General features: G+C 43.3%; 1 protein-coding gene across 3 annotated transcripts in view; it reads right to left on the minus strand.

The window, feature by feature from the left end:
- Positions 1 to 850: 850 nt before the first annotated feature.
- Positions 851 to 22,441, minus strand: part of ATRN (attractin) — a 167,202-nt gene continuing 145,611 nt past the window's right edge. For 2 of the 3 annotated variants that reach the window (XM_028144728.2, XM_008141034.3), the window contains 4 exons: positions 13,821 to 13,899; positions 11,894 to 12,001; positions 8,241 to 8,355; positions 851 to 5,144 (listed from right to left, as the gene is read on the minus strand). In XM_028144728.2, the coding sequence (XP_028000529.2) occupies positions 5,020 to 5,144; positions 8,241 to 8,355; positions 11,894 to 12,001; positions 13,821 to 13,899 (427 nt within the window). In that variant the 3' untranslated portion in view covers positions 851 to 5,019. The remainder of the gene's footprint in view (positions 5,145 to 8,240; positions 8,356 to 11,893; positions 12,002 to 13,820; positions 13,900 to 22,441) is intronic. The other variant, XM_054724370.1, reaches the window with a different exon arrangement.

A 22,441-nucleotide genomic window follows, 5' to 3' on the forward strand; every position in this document is an offset into this window, starting at 1 on the left:
AGGCGAAATTCAACAGGTTTGGTGAACACACAGCCGTCTCGGCCACACTACTACTAAAGCACAGGGTTTTATCCTGTCAGGAACACATGACGGCTCTCAGGAGAGTTTCACTGTCCTCCCATCTGGTGGTAGCAGCCACCAGTCCAAAGGTTTCCCTCCCTGGCCCAGACTCCTCCAGCCCCTTCCCCCAACTCCTAGACCTTGGGCCTCGCCCACCCTACCCTGTTTGAACCACCGTCTTTCCTGGCACCGCTTTCTCAGATGTCCTCAACTCTCCCAAGCCTCATCTCATCCTCTGGGCTTTTTGCACTCTGCACCAGGGCAACAAAATGCACTTCTAACCCCATTTCTGAGGGCAGGAGCTGCATAAAGTGGGGCTGGACATGCAGAAGGCACACAGACGATACTTTCGATAACTGCATCAAAAACTGAAGACCAATGAGGATGCTGGGGCCATGGGGGATGAAACCTATCAGCATACCTGAGATTTAGGTTTGAAAAACCTAGAGAGACATTCAGGAGCCCATGAGGAGATGAAAAGCTGAGACCATGGGCAGCTGGCAGGCCCAGCATCAGTGTGGACCTCTCTGCACACCAGTCTTCATTCTCATTTCAAGGGCACCAGGTACAGTGGGACATTAGGAAGTTCCTCCAGAGGCATCGGAGGTGCCCACCTGCTGGTTTTACACCTTCATCTTCAACTGCCAAGTGCTTCCTCTGAGGCAGCTTGAAATTTGGGAACCATTAAAAAATTTTTTTCCTTAAGGCTCTAATGACCAAATTGTAAAAAAAAAAAAAAAAAGAAAAAAAGAAACAAAACAAAATAAAAAAGACAGAATAAAATCCCACATTTTTACCAGATCTACTTTTATTTCAGAAGGAGTTTGTAGTATAGTATTTACTTTTGTTTATATACAAGTTCTTCACATTTGTGTTTAAAATGCAGACCTCCCTTAATTCTCTTGTTCCCACTTAAATTAGCTGTTATTTTACAATACAAAAAATACCAAAAAATTGCAGTCCTTAAATGTATGTATAGTACCCACAACCCTCAGCAATGAAATAGTTTACAATACTTACTCCATATTTACATGAGTGCAATAGATGCTAAATTATACATATTAACAAACTAAGCTTGAATCCAAACAAACAAAAATGTAAATAACTATAGAACAAAACATTTTCAAAGCCAGAATTAGTTCAATGAAACAGGCTTCACTAGTGTTCAGAATGTTTTGTGCCCAAATTCAGTTACTGGAAGTCACTTCCATTATTGCCTTTAAAAGAGAAGGCGCCAGTTTTCATCTGCTCTCCAGATTGTTTCCCTGCAGGCAAGGGTGTGTATTAGTTTGAACCACTCAGGGACATGTCTCCTGGCGGGCCTGGCTATCTACAAACCATCACCATGACTTCTGAGGCCGAGTTTGGTACACTGGGTAAACATTTCGGACTGAGCTGGTGCACAGCCGAGGACAGCCCTTCTGTCTTCCTGGGTCTGTTCTCAGGATGGCCAATTCTCACAGAATCCCTAAGGAAAGATCTGGATGATGGGTTTGGGAACTGGATTCTGTTGTAATTCTGGAGCTGCTTTTTCATCGCCCTAGCATTAGCTTAGGTTGTTAGTAAGTGCTTAGTGAATATTCGTTGACTGGATGAATGAAACAGAAGGATCGGAGGTGTTCATGACAAGGGCACCCCCCTCAAGGACATGAATCATTCCCACCCCTACCCAAATGCACTCCCGAAGTTGAAGGAGTAAGACTTGCACTGAAGGTAAAATGTCTTTTTCTGATAGTGCTCTGGTCTCTTCATTTGCCCCAGATTTTCTGGTGTCTCTCATCTTGCACCTCAGCCCTCACACAGATATTCCCATGTTTCCCTTTTGCTGCCAGTCTTCGATCCTGAGCTGCTTTCCCTCTGGGATAGCCCGGGAAAGTAGGAGTTGCTTCTCTCCACACCTCCTCCCACCTGTTGGAGGCGATCCTCAGAGAGAAGCACAGACTTCTCCCTAAGCTGTGTGTATAAGGGAGTAGGAGAGGGCAGGAGGTCAGGGTGTGTGCGGTTCTCCATGGGGAAGCAGGAGCTATGTATCAACAAACTACCCTACTCCCACCTACAGTTTCCAGTACAGTAAACTATAGTCCTTGGAAATGATCACTAAAAATTTAGACAAGACCACAACAAAATGCAGCCTGGAAAACCCCTTTTCAGAAAAATCTGATTCTACAGGTATAATCTTTCAACTTAAAGACTTTGAGAAACATTTATCATGATGATTTGATAAATTGTTCTGGCCACCCACAGCACCCAGAGGCTGACAGACTGATTCACGATGCACTTGCAGAGCCAACAATAGCGACAGAGAGATTCGCACTGCCTTTGAGTCTCCTCACATACTGCTGTTTAAATGAACTCACTGCCAGCTTTCATCTGTGTACTGACAGATGACCCGGGTTCTCAGGGTTATCCAATTGGTACCAGATGCATTTGAACATTGAACACATCAGCACGATGGGGGTGCACTCTCTGGCTTTGTTATCAGTGCTTCAGGGCTAACAAGAGGACTTCTCTGAACTTGGATATCCAGTATATGGCACAAAAACACATTGGGTGAAACTCAGATGCCATAAATTTAATAAAAATACATTTAGATATTTTTCTGTTTTATGTACACTCTGAATGTCTGAACATTCTGGACTACTGTATAGTTATGTACAAGTGCAATATCAAGGTTGTCATGACTACTTTAATTTATGTACAGGCTCTCCTGTGACACGCAGACATCTCTGAAGTTCCAGGTGATGTCCTCTTGGTAACTGGCTCTAAGCGAGTGCCTTTCTCCTGCCACCCCCTCCTCTGGCCGAGCCTGGAGGAAGCCGCTGGCTGTGGGCTGCAAAGGAGAAACAGTGGGTTCAGCTGCTTCTCCACTGTGGGAGCAGAATTACACTTCATTTGCTCTTTTCTTCCGTTTTAAAACAAAACATTATCTTTTAGGAAAAAAAAATAAATAAAACCAGGTGGCTGTGGGACCGGTGCATGTTCTTTCAAGGCATGGGACTACGGGGGGGAAGGGACTTCTCTGGCCAAGGGCACATGGGGTCCTTAGAAGAAACAAGGATGTCCCTTGTGGTAGGATCCTCTGCAGTGCCTCCCTCTTGGCCAGTCACAGAGGTGAAGGGCCATTCACGGCAGGCTCCCTGTGGGTGCGGTGACCTGGAGTAGCAATGTGGGGAGTTCAGAGTTTTTTCTAGAACCATCTGCTCTTTAACAGTGATGTGAAAACACAGCTTTTTAGAGGCAAGTCTCAGAGTAGAGGTGTTTTGTGCACCAGACAGTATTTTATGGTTCAGCTTCTTTGAAAACATCTTCCCGGGCCATTCTTCAGGGGAGTAGGTCGGTACTGGGAAAGATAATACTCGCTCTCTAGGCACTGCATTTAAAGGTGAAATGCCGCAGTTTTTGCTCTTTTGACTATTTATTTATCCAAATTCACAAACTTGAGCATTGTTGTGTAGGGGCCCATCCCCAGGCTCTGAAGCAGGAGAGGTCTCGGGAGGCTGCTGCCTAATGCCAGAGAACAGAGCACCACGGGCGGACAGCACGATGCCCAGGCAGTGCCCTGGGAGAAAAGCCGGGTCTGCCCCCACCCCGCTTACATTTGGTCACTTTCCATTTGGCGTAGTTTTCCCTCATCCATTTTTTCCATGTGCTTTTCATCCTGTTAGTGTTCACTGCCTTCCCCATGGCCACCACCTGGGCCTGGGGAGGAGGAGTGAAGAGTCCAGCCCCTGCTGGGGGAAAGAGGTCCTTCCCCTGGAGTGCGATCCCACCGCAGCCTGCAGCTCGGCGCAGGCTCCAGGAACGGAGTTGCTCTTTAACAGGTGCCGTTATGCTCTTTTCTGCTCAGGGAGACATGTACCACGAGTGAGTCCCTTCTCCTGTGGTGCCCTGGCAGCAGGAGGCCAGAAAGGCTGAAGCAAATGCCAGGCCGAGAGTGACCTGGGGGCAGGGACACATGGGGATCACGCCTAGTGTCCTTATGTCAACAGTAACAACTGGAGCTTTCAGTTAGGTCATTTCCGCTCTCCTCTCAGTCCTTGCTGCTGGGATAAAGGTTGCTTGGGGTGAGAATTCTTTCCTGGCTGCAAAGTACATTTTAGAAAAAAAGCAGATTGCCAATGGGACTATTTAAATTCTGTAAGAATGTAGGAATGCAATTATGTAAAAACTTAAGCTTACTAACTTTCCAATTGCTAGATCTATTTAAAGTCTAGGCACTTAGTGTGTGTGTGTGTGTGTGTGTTAAGAGAGAAAGAGAGAGGAATTTCAAATGGATTAAGACCTAAATTAACCAAGTTGCTATAGAAAACTACCTATCACACCAGTTTACATTCTAAGTAACACTGCTGACCTTGACATTTAAAATAGCCCCCTTCTATCTCAGCTTAATATGATTCAAAAGTGACATTAGTTCTCAACTAGAAAAAAAGCTCCCTAGAAGAGTTATCTGCCTAAAATGTGCAAGAATAAATAGCACATCTTTTTAAAAAGATAGCACGTTTCAGATGACAAGTTCATTCATCTCACTAGTTTTGAAAAGACCTTGTTCCAGAACGACTGATGACACACGTTTACTTGTAAACACTACATCTTTGTTTTTTTGCACAGTTGAGACAGTCCCAAGACCAGTTTCCCACAAGTAAACCTGAGTATCATTCCTAGCTCTCTCACTGGCTCCACACTGGCCTCCTCCAGCAACATTTGGATCATCCCTGGACCTGTAAGTAAATCAATTATTCCCTATGCAAAAATAAAAGGTTAGATGCTGGAGCACAGATGGGAGAAACTGTCAAAGAAAGCTTGTGAACATGCAGATGAGTCGATGTTTCCAGTCGGAGGGTTTCCAGTTTTTTGCCCTGCTCCACTCAGCACAGCGTCTCCTGCCTGCTCCCTCCCTGCAGACTCCAGCACGCCACTCGCCTCCATTTGCTCACTCACAAAGACTCCCTGGCCCCAGCATCAAATGCAGGTCCCAGGCTGCGCAGGGGGCTGCTGCTTCCGGTTTCTCAGTGCTCCTAGCTTCTCTTTGTACAGCATTGGCAGGTGCTGAGAAATGTCCACCAGGGCGCTGGCTACTGCGAGACCTTGGGAGAACCCACAGAGGGAACACATGTTAAGGAGCAGCTTGCCTTTATTTTAAAAAATAAATTTAAAAAATCTGTTTACATTCCCACAGTGCAATAAACAAAGCAATAAAATATGTAGGGAAGTCTTACTTGCACTCTGCCCTTTCCTCCACCTGTCCCCTCGCCAGCTGAGAAACTGCTTTCATTAGTTGCATATATTCTTTCAGGGTTTAGGTATACAAGTACAAATACATATTCTTTGCCTCTCCCTAGTTACACAAAAAGGTATAGCCTGCTTTTCAGATCAGTCAAGCCAAGTGCTCTGCTTGGAGGTGGGAGCATTTAGTATGATTGCAGACATACTCTAAGCACTAAACTTCTCCTGCTGGCCTCCAAAGGGAGGCCAAGGAAAAGCAGCACTCTTTTTTAAAAATATGTTTTTATTGATTTCAGAGAGGAAGGGAGAGGGAGAGAGAGATAGAAACATCAATAATGTGAGAGAGTCACTGATCGGCTGTCTCCTGCACGCCTCACACTGGGGATCGAGCCAGTAACCTGGGCATGTGTCCCAACCGGAAATCAAACAGTGACCTCCTGGCTCATAGGTGGACGCCCGACCACTGAGCCACACCGGCCGGGCAAGCAGCATTCTTTACAATGTAATTCAGATTCATTCCACATGGCCCAGCCAGCATTAGTGATTTTTTAAAATATGTTTTTATTGAATTTAGAGAGAGAGAGGAAGGGAGAGATAAGATACATCTATGAGAGAGAAACAGATTGGCTGCTTCCTGCAAACACCCTATTGGGGATTGAGCCCACAACCTGGGCATGTACCTGACTGGGAATCGAACCAGTGACCTCTTGGTACATGGGACAACACTCAACCCACTGAGCCACACGAGCCGGGCCAGCACTAGTGATTTTTATGTCTATACCACGATACGGTTAGGGCAGACTCTGGAATAAATAAGGTTCTTTAATCTCCCTGTGCCTCTATTTCTTCCTTGTAGAATGGGGAGTAATAACACAGGGCTTGAATGAGGAGTCAATGAGTGAGCTGAAGTATCCTTAGAATGCTGCTTGCTCATCACCACCCCACACTGCTTTAGAGCCTGGTGGTTCCAGTCTCCTTTTTGGCTGGTAACCGTTAACTGATTTCATCTGGGAAAAGGCCAGCCCAGGTCAGAGCTGGGCTGAGCCCTCAGGAGCCATGCTGGCAGACTTGTCACTCCACCTCACTGAGCCTACAGAATGGGGGGAACCGAGAGGGGGTGGTTTTTTTAAAAAATATATTTTATTGATTTTCTACAGAGAGGAAAGGAGAGGGACAGAGAGTTAGAAACATCGATGTGAGAGAAACATCGACCAGCTGCCTCTTGCACACCCCCTACCGGAGATGTGCCCGCAACCAATGTACATGCCCTTGACCGGAATCGAACCTGGGACCTTTCAGTCCGCAGACCGACGCTCTATCCACTGAGCCAAACCGGTTTCGGCGAGGGGGTGGTTTTTAAGTGCCAGGTTTAGTGCCTGGAATTCAGTGGAGAATCCAGTAACAACGGCTATGCCAAAGGCAGAGCCAGGTGCTCTGGGAGCCCAGTGGACACCCTCTAAAATGGGGGGTGGAGAAGCAATGGGGTCTCAAGCAGTGGTGGGCCTTCATCAGGAGCTCAGGGGGGTGATGGGGCACATCAGGAAGAGTTTGGGGCAGAAAAGGCCGCAGTCTGTCATCTCCTCCCCACCCTAGCCAGCACCTCGCCATCAGGGAGAACTGTCCAATGTGGTGGCAGAAGACACAGCCCCAGCGTCTTCAGGTTTACGGTCATCCTGCCCTCAACATGGGCAAGTTAGGGGCTCAACTCACTGAAACCCCCAGGTGAGGGCAAATCAAGCTGTTCCCTAGGAAGTGAAGGCAGAAACCCTGGCCTGGCCATGCCTAAAGGCCTCCTTTCGTGAGGACACCCCAGATGCAGACCATCTGAAAGCTGAGCGGGAGGCTCTTCTGGTTATGCTCAGGGTGTGGAGCTCAGGGCCTGGGCAGTAGTCTGCTCACACTTTCCTCATAGGCTTTTTTTTGGCTGAGGCAACCCTGACCCCAAGAATCATCTCAACTGAAAGTTGTCTAAAACATTCATATTGTCTGAGGCATCCCTCCAAAGTACTGCATGGTTAATCAAGATACTTCAAAACTATACTCCTTCTTTCCTTCATGTTCAATAATAAGAAAATGTTTATCTAAATTATGATCCATGTATTTGATGGAATAGTATAAAAGAGATTGGTAAAAGATTATGTAGTAAGTTGTTAAAATGTTTATGAAAGTTATATGAAAAAAGAATAAAATAAGAATGACACAAACATTTCAACTAAATTGCTGGAAGGAAACAACAGAACAGTGAAAATTAATGGGTGTTGGAGAGGAGAACTCTAAGTTTTCAAAAACTTCCTTTAAATTGTTATAATTGCTGTTTGTGCCTTATATTTAAAACAGAGTGAAAAATGCCCTGCCAGGTAGCTTAGTTGGTTAGAGCGTCATCCTGATACACAAAGGTTGTACGTTTGATACCTGGTCAGGGCACATACATGAAGCAACCAATGAAGGCATAGAAATTTTTGGAACAACAAAATTATATTCCTCTCTCTAAAATAAATCAATTAAAATGTATAAAACACAGTGAAAAAGCCAATGAAATGCAATAGTTCTGGAAATACCAATTTGAAAATCACCAGCTTGGAGGAGCCACGAGAGTAGGTAAGATGACTGAGAGAGTAAGAGGGAGGAAGAGGAAGAACACCTACATGTAGGGGCAGAGGAAGGAGAGACAGGAAAGGAGCAGCAAAGCCAGAGGAGGCCAGAGACACTGTAGGCAAAGGAAGGTGTGGTAGGAAGCATCAGTGTCACCGGGAAGCTGGCGCAGTGAGGGGAGTTCTGGACTTTCCCCTGGGAAGGACCTCAGGAAAGACAGTGAAGGAAAGACAGTGAAGGAAACCCAGTGACAATGGAGTTACCTCACCGAATCCTCATAACGACATGAGGCAGGAACTATTCACGTTTATACCCAGTTCGCTATAAAAGGGAAGGATCCCTCACTGACCCTCTGGTCTACTCACCGGACTGCCCAGGAGGAGGGATTCCACCAAGGCCTCGAGGGAGCCTCACAAACGCAGAGAGGACAGCAGCTTTGTAGTAAAAACATGGCTCCAGGGCAATGGGTTTGGGAACAGCCTGGTGAAGAAAAAGAATTAGCTAGAGTGGTGTTTCTCAAGCTTTAGCTCTGCAGCCTTCAAATGTGATTTTGTAAAGATGCCCTCTGTATTAGTTCCTGTTGGTGTGTAACACATTATTAACTTAGCTGCTTAAAACAACACATCTATTATCTCCGTTTTGTAGGTCAGAAGTCCAGACAAGCTCTGTAGGGTTTTCTGTTTAGGGATAGAGGACTATTCGTGTGTTCCATCAGTTCTGGAAAATTCTTAGCTTTTATCTGACAAAGAGTCTCAGCTCTTATCTTCACAAGGAGGAAGTCAAGTATCAGCTGGGCTCTACTCTTATCTCGGGCTCTGGGGCAGAATCTGCTTCAAAACTCATTCAGGTTGCTGGCTGAGTCCAGTTCCTTGCGGCTGTAGGCCTGAGGTCCTCACTTCCTTGCTAGCTGTCAGCCAGGGCCACTCTCTTCTCTTCAGTCTGCTTGCATTCCTGCTCATGTGGCCTCTCTAGCTTCAAACCAGTGATGATCCATCAAGTCCTTACCATGCTCTCTCTGTGCCACCAGCCAGAGAAAACTTTCCCCATAGCTTAAGGTCAATTACCTTGGGACTTTTAATACTTCTGCAAAATCCCTTCATATCAGTCCCTAGAGTTTGACTAATTAACCACGAGACAGGAATCTTGGGGCCATCTGTAGAATCCTGCCCACCATACTCCCAAACATGGAGTTTGGCTGAAGAAAATAATTTGTAGAACCGCCCTGGCTGTGGCGCAGGGAAATGTCTGGATGGTGAAACCAGTTATGAGCAATTACAATAATCCAGGTGCAAGATGACAGTGGCCTAGACCAAGGTGGTAGGTCACAGTGGTGGAGAAGTACACAGTGGTCAGAGAATATTTTTAAAGATAAAGCCAAAAAGACCTGCTGACAAACTGGCTGTCCAATGAGAATGAGAGTGAAGATGAGTCAAGGACGATTCCATGAGTTTTGGCCTGAGCAAACAGAATGATGGAGGCGATGTGTCCTGAGTTCAGGAAGATATACCAGAGGAGCAGGTGTGGGAAACACTATATACAGTTCAGTTTTAGACATGTTAAATTTGAGATACCTGTTAAGACATCCACGTGGGGACACTGAGTAAGCAATCTGATACAGGAGTTGGAGGTTCATGGGAGAGAGTTGAGGGGAGAGCTCCTAGTGTTTAAATCCATGATGGATAAGGTCACGGCTATGGTCTGAATGTTTGCGTACTCCCAAAATTCATGTTCAATTGTAATGCCCAGTGTGATGGTATTTTGAGATGGGAACTATGGGAGATAATTAGGTCATGAGGACAGATTTATCATTAATGGAATTAGTGCCCTTAGAAAAGAGACCCCAGAGAGCTCCCTCACCCCTTCTACCATGTAAAGGTTTCAGCTAGAAGGTGCCATCTATGTACTAGAAAGTGGGCTTTCAGAAGACAGTGAATCTTCCAGCACCTTGATCTGGACTGCCAGTCTCCAGAACTGTGAGAAATAAATTTAGGTTATTTATAAGCCACCCAGTCTCTGGCATTTTGTTATAGCAGTCCAGACTAAGACAATCACCAAAGGAGTAAGTGTAAAAGATATGAGAAGAGACCCATTTGGGTTGCTTTTATCTTTTAGCTACTGTGAATAATGGTTCTATGAACATGGGTATACAAATATATATGTGACCCTGCTTTCAATTCTTTTTGGGTATATACCTAGAAGTGGAATTGCTGGATCATATGATAGTTCTATTTTATTTTATAAAAAACTAGAGGCCCGGTGCATGAAATTTGTGCACGGGGGGGGGGTGGTGGTGTCCCCTCAGCCCAGCCTGCACTCTCCAATCTGGGACCCCTTGGGGGATGTCCGATTCCCCAGGATTGGGCCTAAACCGGCAGTTGGACATCCCCTTTCACAATCCTGGACCGCTGGTTCCTAATCGCTCATCTGCCTGCCTGCATGGCCACCCCTAACTGCGCCCCCCTGCCAGCCTGGTCGCCCCACAGCCTGCTTGTTCAGTCGTTTGGTCATCCCTCACTAACCCCCCTGCCGGCCTGGTTGCCCCACACAGCCTGCTTGTTCAGTCGTTTGGTTGTCCCTCACTAACCACCCTGGTCATAGGCAGCCATCTTGTGAGGGTGTGATGGTCAATTTGCATATTGCCTCTTCATTATATAGGATCAATACTGTTTTCACAGTGGCTGCATCATTTTTACATTCCCAACAGTGTACAAGGGTTCCAATTTTCTCCACATTGTAGTGATCTATTTTTTGCTCTGGCTGATTTTAAGATGTTCTCTTAAAAAAAAAATGTTCTCTTTGTCTTTGGAGTTCTATAGTTCCAATATGATAAATACAATTGTACTATTTTTTCTCTTCTGCTTTCCCTTTGCTTTCTTTCCTTAATCCTGCTTGTGATACGTTTTGCTTCTGAAATCTGTATATTCATGATTTCTATCATTCTGGAAAATTCTGTTATTATCTCTTTGACTTTTGCTTCCCTCCATTCATTTGTTTTGAGACTCTGATAATATATATGTTAGATATTTTTATTCTATCCCTCATATTCTTATTATCTGTCATATTTTCCATTTCCCTGTCTCCTGTTCTACATTCTATGTGATTTCTTCAGATTCATCTTCCAGTTCAAAAGCTCTGTCCTCATTTGTGTCTGATGTGCTGTTTGACATATAAACTGAGTTATTTAAAAAATCTCTACTACTATACTTTCCATTTCTAACAGTTACATTTGGTTGTTTTTCAGATCTGCTTGGCCATTCTTGACTCTCATGGCTTCCTCATCGTTATGATTCCATCTTTTATTTCTTTAAACATTTCATACATAGCTATATCATGTCCTTTAGATATCAATTCAAACATTTGAAGTCCTGTTTAAATCCACCTGCTGACTCTTATTCATGAAATGTGTCTCTCTTGTCTGTGGGAATCGCTTTAGGTTCTGGTTTTGGTTCATGACTTGTTCTTCTTGGAAAAGGAGAATGGTCCCTGAAAATATTACCTACTTCCTGTGAATTCAGTCATGCTTTAATAGTATGTTTTATACAGGTCATATGGCTGTTTTACTAATGTATCTGAAATACTCCATCATTTTGTTAAAAGAGAAATTTCTTTTACTTTCCTCATCAGTTTTTGGGGGAGGAGTCAGAAATATTTACTTTATACAGAATTCATAGTGAATTATGATTCTGTCCCTTTAAAAACAAAGCCCTCCAAATACTTATAAAGAACAATGGTTCAATTTAGCTAATTTTCAAGTTTTAAAATATAAGGCCATAGAATATCAGACAAATCATTTATATTTTAAAATCCCTTAAACATGAGACTGCTTAGCGACATGAATCAAAGACTGGAAAACAAAAGCAAAAGAATACAACTTTGGTGTGCTGGCTTACTGTAAAAAAGAAAGAGAGAGGAAAACATGAGGCAACACATTAAAGTTCTTTCACTCTCCGGTTTCCCTGACTCAGAAGCATGAATTTTGACAAATTAAGTTATAGAAACTTTGTAATCACATTCTCACCTTTATAGTCCCCCCAATAAGATCAGGAGGCTCTTCATCTGTTTCCAAGGCAACATTTACAGAGGCAAAGGGACGACTGGCCATCTGCTGCATCTCCCGCAGAAGTTGCTGATGAGTAAAACAGTAAGCATTACTGCAATGAATACTGAGGGGATTTTATTAGAGAATACTACATATTAAAAATATCCCATCCTCCCTGATTCAAACACATCAAACCCCAAATATTTTTAATACAGTCAGGGAAAGTTGGACAGAGACCATGTACTAGTTAACATTAGGAATTACTAAATCCTGTTGGATGTGGTAACAGTATTGTCATTATATTATAGAAAAAATCCTTATCAGTTAGATATATATACTTTAGTATAGATATAATGTCACTATACCTCTGTTAAATACATAAAATTATATAGCCCTATCCCGTGTGTGTGTGTGTGTGTGTGTATGTGTGTGTGTGTGTGTGTGTGTGTGTGTGTGTGTATATATATATATATATATATATATATATTTTTTTTTTTTTCCTATTAATCCTCACCTGAGGACGTTTTCCATTGATTTTTAGAAAGAGTGGAAGGGAGGGGGAGAGACAAAGAGAGAAACATCAATGTGAGAAAGACACATGGATTGGTTGCCTCCCCCATGCACCAACCAGGGTGGGGATCAAACCTGCAACTCAGGTATCTGACCTTGACCAGGAATTGACCTACAACCTTGGTGTATCAGGACAATACTCTACCTGACTGAGCTACCTGGCCAAGGATGATTTAGGACTCTTAAAACTTCCCATCATATCCTTTGCTCTGAAATAGTTTATATGTTTTGAAAATAATTCTCATTTGAATTATTTTGAAAATAATTCTCATAAGTATCTAAGGAGGAATAGAATATTATTTGCATGAACTCATCTTAAAATAGAAACTCCCTGGGTCTAATGACCTTTGTGGAGAGAGTAATATTTTGACAAGTTTTCAATTCCTTCTTCCCTGGTTATTAGTTTATTGTGGCTCTCACTTTTTTCTTATTCCATTTGGATGACTTGTATTTTTTCAGAACACTGTACAATTCATTGGGATTTTAAAATATCTTAGTAACAGAGCTATTAAAGAATCCTCTGAATATGTTACCCACTGATTTTTAAAATAATAAAGAGGATGCAACATTTACTTCTATGATAACATCACCTTTACATGGGTCAGAAAAGGTTTCATGCCCCCAGGAAGAGGCCCATATTCTGGAACCTATCTCAACCCCATCACAGACACTAATGTTCTATGATCAGTGCTGAGTGCTTGTGAATTTTGGTTTTAGATATTCCCATTCTCTTCCAAATCTTGATTATAGATCAATTTTTATATAGAAAAAGGCACTAGTAGATACAGAAAACAAAGCACATGTAAGGCGAGGTCTCAGTGCATTTTCATTAGCAATAATGCAACAGACCTGATGACCAGAAGGCAGAGTATTAACAGTGACAGTTGCAATAAACCAAGTTCTTACATTATAATTTTTAACCAAGTGTATTTATTTGATTTGTCTACTGTACATATTTGTTTGAGTTCTTACTTTTGTAACGGAGCTCTGGAAATAAATTAAGGTTCATAAAAAAAAATTCAAGCCAAAACTTAATTAGATATGTATTTATCTTCCTTGAAATATGAGAAATTCTTAGATCTCCAGGACCAGGGTGCTGGTAGGACGGGTAAAACTGGCACCTGTTTAAGTCAATATAGAGTTTCCTTACAGAAAGCTGAGACCATGTGGGGCAGAATTAATGACACTTTATGTAGCAGTAATTGAAGTCTACTGGCCATCCGTGAATATGTCCATCAATGATCACTGAATAGCTAATGCTGACTTGCTTAAGAGAAATGTGTAGAAAGGAAAAGTTCTTATAAGGATTCGTTAATCTTTATCCACTGAGGCTTACCTCTCTGCGCCTGGAGGCCCAACAACTCTGTTTGATCTTCCAAACCACAGCAGCCACCAGGAGCAAAGAGAGGAAACAACTGTGAGAAAGGAAAGTATCAAATTATTATCCCAGCCCCCAGAATCAGCACCATTGTCTCCATATTCCAGGCCAGACAGGGAAGCAATCCCTCAGATACCACCCCAAGCTCCTCTCTGATGAGTAATCACAACCATGTTCCGGTTCATAGGAAAGCAAAGTGTGAGGAGCCTCGATAAGCTGAGCTTCAGACCTTACTGTACAGTCACCACCAGGTGCTCGGAGGGACCCCGACCTCCCATTGGACCTTTAATGGGATGGCTCATCAGGGGCTTATCCCAAATAAAGAAAATAATTATAACAAAATTATGACAGATAATAAGCATGCTATTTAATAAAAATTAACAAATATTCACTGTAAGGTATAAAAATTGGAAAAATTAATTTTTAAAATAACTTTTTATAAGGAAGAAGTAAATATAGAAGAAACAAACTTGTGTAATAATATATATTCAATTACATTTTTACAAAATAAATGCATACATTTTTGTAAAGTAAAATGATCATTCTCAAGCTAACAACTTTCTTAAAAGTACTAGGAGAGACTAACTCCCAGTGGTCACATAACTGCAGGTAATTTCAGTGCTCTCCCAACTGTAAACCAGGCACTCAATGGTTTGAAAAGCTACTGTGATAGCAGAGAACTGACTTCTGATAAAAGGATTAATGAGTTGAACAAATATACCTCTAAAGTAATTGCTAAAGTAATTTAAAAACTGGTGTTCTTCCAGCTGGTATGGCTCAGTGGTTGAACATGGACCCAGGATTCAAGAGGTCACCGATTAGATTTCCAGGCAGGGCATATGCCCAGGTTGCAGGCTTGATCCCCAGCAAGCGGCCTGCAGGAGGCAGCTGATCGATGATGTTTCTATCTCTCTATCCCTCCCCCTTCCCCTTTCTCTAAAAATAAAAAGTAAAATCAATAAAAACATATTAAAAAACAACAACAGTGGTGTTTTCACTCACTAACTTGTAAAAGGGCTTGCTACTGAGTATTTTTTTTTTTGCTACTGAGTTTTGTTCCAGAGTGTTATACACAGACATGATGCTCTTGGCCCGTGCCACCAGATACCCGCTTGCTGAGTTTCGTGTTTGCAGGATGGATGGGGTCGGCTTCGTGAAAAGCAGCCTCAGTGCCCCCAAGTACTGACCCCAAGGCAGACCTCCCAGGCTGGCTGGAGAAGGGCACTCTAATATGTTAGGATGATTGAACTTTGGTCTTTTCACAAAAAGAAGCTTCAAAGCTCTGACATCTCACCACTTCCCCAAAATGCATAAGCATGGAGACCCCTCCGAGGTAACCTAACAGAAGGTAAGGGGCCCCAGGGTCATCACTCAGGGAAGAGCCTTCAATTCCTTGTCTGCTGGTCCTTCCTCCTCCCTGACAGTCTCTGTTTTCCTTTTTGTATCAATAGTTTACTGGGCCAGGTCCTGCCCTAGGCTCATGGAATACATTGACAAATAGAACGAAAGCCCACTGTTCCCATGGAGTTTACATTCCAGGATGTGGAGACAAACAGTAAATAACATAGAAAACACGAACATAAAAGAGCATGTCAGAAGGTAGGAAATGCTACAGAAAGAAAAGATGATCGGGTAAGGGGGTTCAGAGTGCCAGTGGCATTCTAAGGCAGAATGGTCACATGAGCCTTACTTCTTGAGAAGGAGATATGTGAGCAAAGACTTGGAGGAGGTGTGGGAGATGGAGTCATCAGCATGCATATGGTATTTGAAGTAACCAATCTGGATGAGGTCACCACGGGATTGAATACAAATATATAAGAATGTCCCAGGGGACATCCGTACATTGAAAATTTGGGGAGAAAAGAAAGAAGCAATAAAAGAATCTGAGAAGAGTAACTTCAGTCTTTTTTTGGTTTCCTTGCATAATATTGTTTTTATTCTAACATAAACACAGGGAGGCAGCAAATCCACATGGAAGGGATGAAGTAAATGAGAACAGCATCTAATTGGTCAAGACACGGTTGATGCAGCTGAGTACAGGGCTGACCTCTGAGACCCTAGTGTCACTGCAGAACCATTGGGAGGGCAGCCCCACTGACGCTCAGAAGGTCCCCTGTCCTCCAGGGCCTGCGGCTTCTGTCTTCAATACAGACCAGTTGAAAACATCAACAACCCAGTGCCTTCAACCTGTTCCAGCTTTTAGAAGTGACACAAACAGCATATCAACATGTAGTGATTGTCCCTCAAAGCTGACACATGTATGATTTCTTCTAGGGTAATAACAACAATGAAGAATTTACTAGCTATTTCAACAAAGGTGGCTCTTGCCAATACTCCTCCTTTCTTTTTTTCCTACCACTAACTTGGTTACAGGTGGGGCTGCAAGTCAGTGTTCATCCTACTACAGTTTCTTTTATCAATGTTTTTCTACATTTTTCAATACAAATGTAATTTAAAGAAACATATGAAAAATTTCAAACACAGAAATAGAACAATCTAGTGAATTCCTATATGCCCATTACTTAGCCTTGACAATATTAACATTTTGCCAATGTCAAAATGTTATTTCTTTGAAGTGTATTTCTTTCAATACTAGTTCACTGACCCAGGCTAAGTGTCCCTTACTTCCTGTCAGCTCTGTACCTAAGGAGAAGCCCAGAATCCTTCAGCCTTTTTGTTCCGTACCTGTCCCTGTCTATAAAAGGCTTATACTGTCTATCAGAGGCTGAGACTTCGCAAAAATCCTGGTCAACTTGCTCTGGGAAAATATTTTCTTTCTCATGTTCATGAAAAGGACTCTATTCTTAGCTAAGAGCTCACCATTCTGAGTTCTTAAACAAAATCCAGAAAAAAACAAAGTTCTGGATTCTTTCCCAGAAGGGAGAAGTGATGAAAACACCACCAGTGGTCCCTGATCAATGCTGATAGTGATCACTAGCAGTGACTAATCCTCACTGGGTTGGTACTTGAAAGCAGGGTCATCTCATGAGCATACCTGCTAACTTAACTGAGTTAGCACAGCCTCTGTATCCCCTTAAATGCGAGCCATCAACCAGCACCACTAGCTTTTCTCCCTCAGAGAAGTTGGTGAGTATGGTTCCTCATAAATGCAGTTTTCCTAAAGGTCTAATTTACTTTCCACATATATTTGAGCCAAAAGATACAGTGTCCTGCTCTGTTGAAGCTTAGAGTCTGAGGACACAGATCTTACACAAGTAAAAAATTACGAGAACTACCATGATGAAAAATAATATGTTAATATGTTTGTGTGGGAAAGATCAAGGGCAGACAATTTAGTTTGGGGGTTCCAGGATAGAATCATGGAGGAAATGACACAGTGCACAATTAGAAAGATGAGTATGGTATAATAAACAGCTTTACTTGTAATAACCAAAACTGGAAACAACTCAATGTTCATCAAGAGGTAAACAGATAAGCAAGTTGTGGTTTATCTTTACATATACTATTACTCAGCATTAAAAATAAGTGAATTATATTTTTATTTTAATTAAAAAAATTTTAAAAATACATCTTATCCGGGTGAGGCCGCGCACCCCTGGGACCGGGTGAGGCCACGCGCCCCCGGTCCGGGTGAGGCTGTGCGCCCCTGGGTCCGGGTGAGGCTGGATCCCGGGTCCGGGTGAGGCCGCGTGCCCCTGGGTCCGGGTGAGGCCACGTGCCCCTGGGTCCGGGTGAGGCCACGCGCCCCAGGGGCCGGGTGATGCTGGGTCCCAGGTCCGGGTGAGGCCGCGTGCCCCTGAGTCCAGGTGAGGCCGTGCCCCTGGGTCCGGGCGAGACCAAACCAGAGGGAGTCGGACCTGCATTACCACCATTTGTCCACCATCCAGAACTGAAAAGTCAGTGCTGACATGTACACATAAGGAACTGGTGGACATTGAAATTGGGTCTCAAAAGAACTGTTGGTCCAGAAAGAAACTCACTACAGACTGATTCATTTGCCTGTCAGCATAACTATTATTGCTCGTCTCACATTTGGTTCTTATAAGTATATTTCTAGTAACACATGATCTCACTCATCTAGGGGAAATGATGAACAACATAGACTGATGAACAAGAACAGACCCAGAAACAAGGAGGCATCGATCGGACTGTCGGGCCTCAGAGGGAGGGTAGGGGAGGGTGGGGGAGGGGGGAGAGATCAACCAAAGGACTTGTGTGCATGCATACAAGCCTAACCAGCGGTTAAGAACAGGGGGGTGGGGGCATCCGTGGGGAGGGGTGTGGGATGGGAATGGGGGGATGAGGACAAATATGTGACACCTTAATCAATAAAGAAATTAAAAAAAAATACATCTTTACTAGTTTTTTTGGTATGAAGCAATTATACAAATCAGAAGGGTATAATAAAAGAAATGACAGTCTTTCTGAGTCTGAACAACCTATTTTCTATAACAGGTCTGTTGAGATGTAATTCAGTAGCATCTTTTATAGGCTAACAAGAGGCCTGGTGTATGAAATTCATGCATGGGTAGGGTCCCTATGCCTGGCCGGCAATCCAGGGCCCTTAGGGGCTTTCTGGCTGCCGGCCGGGGCCTCCCTTCCCCAGCTGCTGGCAGGGGCCTTCCTTCATTCCACGCTTTCCCCTGGTGGTCAGCGCACATCATAGTGAGCAATCGAACTCCTGGTCTCCTGGTCGAACCCCCGAGGGGTCAATTTGCATATTAGGCCTTTATATATAGAGAAGATGGTGACTCATGAGAGGAAAGGACCTAAATTGCTTCAGGATGGAGGCTGGTTCCCATAAAAAACAATCATGTGATTTGGGGGTTGGAACCTCAGAGGAGGAGAGAGGGGCAGAAGACTGAGTTCAATCACTAAAGACCAGTGATTTCATCAATCATGCCTGTGTAATGCAACCTTGAAAAAAAAACAAAAGTGGAATGAGGTTTGGGAGCTGGTGGGTTGGTGAAGAGATTGATGTGCTGGGAGGCTGTCATGCCCAGAGAGGGCACAGAAACTCTGTCTTCTCCTCCCATCCCCGTCCCTCGTCTATACATCTCTTCCATTTGGCTGTTCCTGAGTTGTATTCTTTATAACAAAACTGTAATTTTAAGCATAGTGCTTTCCTGAGTCGTTTTAGAAAACTGTCGAATCTAAGGGGGGTGTCCATTGGAAGCCTCAAATTTGTAGTTGGCCAGGCAGAAGCGTGGGTAGACTGGGGACCCATTTGTAGTTGATATCTGAAGTGGGGCAGTCTTGTCATACTGAGCCTTTCACCCAGGGGGTCTGTGCTAGCTCCAGGTAGTGCCAAAACCAAAATGAATTGTAGGACACCTAGTTGGTGTCAGACAATTGGTTGTTGTTGGGAAAAACCAAGCAATGAATAAAAGTATACAGGTGAAAGGTAGGGAGAAGTGTATTCTAGAAAGAAGGGAAAACATTTTCATATGCTGTGAGGCAGGAAAGAACCTGGTGCTTTTGAAGAAACAGAAGGTGACCATGTTGTGGGAACACAGAGGGCAGCATAAAATAAATACAAAGGGATGAGCAGAGGCCATTTCTCACAGGACCCTGGTGTTTATTTTAAAATATAACATCAATGATGAGAATCACTGATCAGCTGCCTCCTGCATGCCCCCTACTGGGGATCGAGCCCACAACCCTGAGCATGTGCCCTGACTGGTAATCGAACCATAACCTCCTGGTTCATAGGTTGACACTCAACCACTGAGCCACACCAGCCGGAACTGGTGTTTATTTTAGATACAATGGGAAGTCACTGGATATGAGATAAGTAGACAGACCCAACCTAACTCACGATTTTAAAGGTCTCCTCTGGGATTTTTGTGGATTGTAGAGGGGCCAAAATCAACTGAAATGGTCAGGTGAGCTTGTGATGGTTAGGGCTAGGGTAGGAGTGGAGGTGGAGCAGACTGAAGTTGTAAATGCTGCAATGTGGTGGGAGACTGCCTTTTGTTTTTCATTTTGTTTTTTTTAATCCTCACCTGAGGATATTTTTCCATTGATTTTTAGAGAGAGTGGAAGAGAGAGAGAAAGACAGAAATATCGATGTGAAAGAAACACATGGATTGGTTGCCTCCTGCACAAGCCCAGACCAGGGCCCGAGCTGGGGAGGAGCCTGCAACCAAGGTATTTGCCCTTAGTCAGAATCGAACCTGGGATCCTTCAGGCAGATGCCCTATCTATCCACTGAGCAAAACCGGTGAGGGTGGGCGTGCCTTTAGGATGTAAAGGGAGAGCAGGGGCTTAGAACTGGCAGTATGATGTTGCAACTAGAGATGGGGAAAAGACTGGAGAAGAAGGATCAGAAAGTTCACTTCTGGGCATGTTATGCTGACTAAGGGGATGCAGAGTTCAATCAGAGAACGCAGAGTGGGAAGACGGCCAGGATCCGGCTCAGGAAGAATAGCAACAGTGAGAGGTTGAACAGAACAGGTTGTTCAGGAAGGGAGGCCAAAAAGGGCATGAAGAATCTCACAAAAGGGTGATCAGTTGGATACCTTTAAATTCGGCAAAAGAGATGTACTAATTGCCCTCAATAACAATTTATTTGGGATATGGGGATAGAAGACATTGGAAAGGGTTAAAAAGTAAAAAAATGGGCTCCAAGCCCAGAGTCAATAGATACGAGAAGGAAGGGGGCTCTGAGGAAGAGTCAGAGTATTGGGGGAGTAGCATTCTGAGTGCATCACGAGAGGAGATGGCTTCCCCCCATTTCTGCCTGTGCTGAGCAACAGAAGACAGCAGCTAAGGCAGTGAGCTCTGGTCCTGAGGCTGGAGAAGCCATTCAGAAGACAAACTAACAGTACATCCCACCCAGGAGCACATTCTGCCCCTACTCCACACTTAGTGGAGGCTGTGACAGACAGAAACAGCATTCACACACAGGCAATGTGGAATCTTCCACACAACCAAAAGCAGACATTTGGAGGAAAACCAACGGTGTGAAAGAGTGGTACCAAACAACACATAAAAGAAAAAAAATCCAAAATCTGAGGCGACAATTATTAATAGCACAAAGTAAGACTTCAAAATAAAATATTATTAATCTCACAAATGAATATGAAAGGAAACTGCATTCACAAAATCAAAATAGGCTATAAGAAAAATGTATTAGAAAAACACTAAAAACATTAAAAATGTATTAGAAATAACAAAAGAACTGAATCCAACTCTGGATTAAATTAACAAACTGGTAAATATTGCAGAGGGGGTCACCTAGAATGCAGGGCAAAAGGAAAATCAGAATTTAGTTAAGAAATATAGAGCAGACACAGAATCTCCCTCATTCATCTAACAGAGAATTCCACAATTCAAGCAAATAGAATTAGAGACAGGAAACAATCAAAGAAATAGAAGACAATGTTGCAAAACTCAACATTCTAGTCTTCAGACTGAAAAGGTCCCCAACAAGTACCAAATTTTTGTTCAGATCTTTTTTTTTTTTAATTGAAATTAATGGGGTAACATTGGTTAATCAAATTATATAGGTTTCAAGTATACAATTATATAATATATCATCTGTATATTGTATTGTGTTCACCATCCAAAGTCAAGTTGTTTCCTTCATCATTTATCCCCCTTTACCATCTTCTACCTGCCCCAACCCCCTTTCCCTCTTTAATCAGCATACTGTTGTCTATGAGTCTTTTTCTTTTTCAGATCTTTTCTGAGAGAATAGGATATAGTTCGGCACCACAACAACATTCAACAAAGGGGATGAGGGGTACATAAAACAGTGCAAACTCCCCCCCACCCCCCGCCAAAAAAACCCCACCACAAATGGTAAGACTTATAAAACTGTTCCTATATAATGTAAAAGAACTACAATCTAGAATTTAAATCCCAAATAACCACTACCTAGGATGGCTGTGGGAATAATTATGGGTCTCTCTCAGAGACCTAAGGCAGCTAGCTCTTATAGGAACTGGAATCATGAAGCTGCCAGGAGCTGAGGCCATAGTCACAGCTCCTCAGTGATTACACAGCCTTTCCCATCTGACCTCCTATGCCTTTGTTTGGATGTGGATGAGTACTACTGCCAGTCCCTGAATTTACATGACTTTCAGCTAATTCAGGGTTTCTCAATGCCACCTGAACATATAAGAATGGTTCTAAGGTATAGCCAGGGCTTGGATTCATGAGAGAAGTGTTTCAGATTCTCAGAATCCAATTTAAAACTTGTAGGAGAGGCCTCTAATTGGCCCTGTTCATCTCTGCATGTCAAATTATAGGCTTGCCTGTTTATGGTCTGCCCTTAAGCTCTAGACTGTTAAATACCTTCATTAAAGGGTGATAAAGAGCTATAATGTAAACAGGAGCAGGTAACAGTCCAAGAAGAGGTGGCCTATGTGGTGAATGTGCCAGGTGAAGACATCACAGAGTAGACAAATAGGTTGTGTTTTGAAGGAGTAAGACTATGACAGGCAAATGCAGAAAACTAGATTAAGTATACCACCCTTCCAGGTCCTGCTGCTCACATGGCCAAAAAGGGAAGGAAACAACAACAACCTTAGAGGGACTCATAATTTGGTGGAAGTAACAAGACAAAGATTCATGAAATACTGAATTTGCAAGAATATAGAATGATTCTTTGG

Source organism: Eptesicus fuscus, chromosome 12 (genome assembly GCF_027574615.1).
Source record: "Eptesicus fuscus isolate TK198812 chromosome 12, DD_ASM_mEF_20220401, whole genome shotgun sequence".
Lineage (NCBI taxonomy): Eukaryota > Metazoa > Chordata > Mammalia > Chiroptera > Vespertilionidae > Eptesicus > Eptesicus fuscus.